Raw genomic sequence first — 2,136 nt, 5'->3', positions numbered from 1 at the left:
ATATATAATTACATAAGATTTCTTAAAAGAGAAAGTCAAAAGAAGTTTAAAATGAAAATGGCATAAGGCTATTATGTAACCTGGTATTTTTTAAAAAAACTATTATTTATGTGGCGTACTATTTTTAAATTATTTTAATATTCTTTTGAAATTTTAAGCATACAGAAATAATTTAGACTCTAAAAATTAAAGACTTGTAATTGGCTCTAGTGATTTTTCCTACGTGAATCATTATGTTCTTAAGTTTATTAGTAATAGCTGCACCTATATATAAGCAAGTACTCGGGTTAAATTTTAGGTTTAAAAGCATAATTTCAACAACTTGCATCACATCCATTATAATTTTTTTTTCTTTATATATATATATATTTTATTATATTTCAGGTTTGAAGAAACTGCAGAGTTATTGAAATGTCCAACTCACTAGCTGGGGAAATTTCTGCAGGAACTTTTCTAGGACAGTGGCTATATATTTTAAGAATTCACTGTATAATTTTAATGTACCATAATATTTTTATTAAAATTTTAAATTTCATCTGGATGATGAGTTTTTTTCATTCACTATTGAATAAATGCTGTTTTTACTGGAGCTATACATACTGCTTTACTGTGTTTTACTTTCCTGAGGAAAAACTGTTCCAGTTGATTTCTTTTACGGAGTGAAGTCATTACTGCACTGTATTTTTGTGTTGACATTTGTTGGCCGTGTGCTCAGTAATGTTTTTCAAAGTACAGACTCGAGCACTATAGCTTACATCCTTTTGGAAATACTCCAATTGGGACTTGCATATTGTACCCAGGAGGCTCTCAGACATACATACCATCATGCCATCTGTACTGATGAATACATTGTAATGAAAGTTAAATATGCTTAGTGAAAAGTCAATAAAATAATGCACAGATATTCCATGCTTAATAAAAACAAAACAACAACACATATTCAATAAACACTGAGAAACTCAGGATATGACTCTGCTTATGTATTTGAAAGTAGGTCTGAAAGTTCACTGTGGGAAATGTGTTTGAGTATTTAGGGTTCTATTTTACAATGCATGTTAAGACCAGCACAGACACAGATGGTGGTTGTCCAGTATTACATAAGGATTAATGTTGGGAGGCTATAAATTTGAGAGATCTTGGATGAAAAGAGATGCTTATGGAAGTCTTAGATGAATTTGCATTTAGAAAAATAAATTTTTTTTAAAAATGTTCTAGATTTTTTTTAGTTACCTTTTCAATAAGTTAAAAAAAAAAAAAGCAGTTCTAATGTTAATAGTGTTGGACAGTCAAGATAAGTTATTTCACTATTTGGGAGGAAAAGTGTAGAGTTTTAAAATTGTCATATATGATTATTTGATTATTGTGTTGTTAAGTGCTGTCAAGTAGAGTCCAACTCAGAGCAACTCTGTGTAGGGTTTCCAAGGAGAGGCTGGTGAATCTGAACTGTCGACCTTGTGGTTCAAACTGACTTTGTGTTGCAGTACTTCATCCTACAGCATCACATCAAGACTTCATTTTATATGATATATATAGTTGTAAAGGTGCTCTGGTAGCATAGTGGTTACAAACTGGATTGCAAACCTTAAGGTCAGCAGTTCGAAACTACTACCAGCTGCTCCGCAGGAGAAAGATGAGGCTTTCTGCTCCCATAAAAGATTTACAGCTTCAGAAACCCTGTACAAGTTTGCTATGGGTCGGAACCGACTCAACGGCACTTAACAACAATAGTTGTAAAGGACCATTGAGTCGGTTCTGACTCATAATGACCCAGTATAGGGTTTCCTAGGTGTAGCTGGTGAGTTTGAACCGCCGACCTTAATGTTCAAACTGACCTTATGGTCCATCGCTTATCCTACAGCGCCACACTGGGACTTCAGGACAGTGCACTGGATCGCAAGGTTGATTTCAGTCTCAATGTTGGCGGTTCAAACATACCAGCTGCTTCTCAGACACCTCATACAGGGTTGCTTTAAGTTGGAACCGACTGATGGCACTTAACAGCAACATATATGTATAATTGGATACATGTTAAATATATATTACTAAGTTATAATACTAAGTAGTAACACCTTTTTTAAATGTTTTATTGTGAATTATTTGATAGTTTACATGGGAGAACATTAGTTTTACATTCAT

At 33.3% G+C, this 2,136-nt stretch overlaps 1 protein-coding gene across 1 annotated transcript in view; it reads left to right on the top strand.

Moving 5' to 3' along the window:
• The window catches only part of CEP44 (centrosomal protein 44kDa), a 22,080-nt gene extending 21,653 nt beyond the window's left edge, over positions 1-427 (top strand). Inside the window, exon 10 of the mRNA XM_006864545.1 lies at positions 385-427. Within this exon, the coding sequence (XP_006864607.1) occupies positions 385-427 (43 nt within the window). The remainder of the gene's footprint in view (positions 1-384) is intronic.
• Positions 428-2,136: the final 1,709 nt, after the last annotated feature.

The sequence above is a fragment of the Chrysochloris asiatica genome, unplaced genomic scaffold, assembly GCF_000296735.1.
Source record: "Chrysochloris asiatica unplaced genomic scaffold, ChrAsi1.0 scaffold00066, whole genome shotgun sequence".
In the NCBI taxonomy this organism is placed as follows: domain Eukaryota; kingdom Metazoa; phylum Chordata; class Mammalia; order Afrosoricida; family Chrysochloridae; genus Chrysochloris; species Chrysochloris asiatica.
The sequence above is the reverse complement of the archived record's forward strand: the minus strand, read 5'-3'. Positions and strand labels throughout refer to the sequence as shown.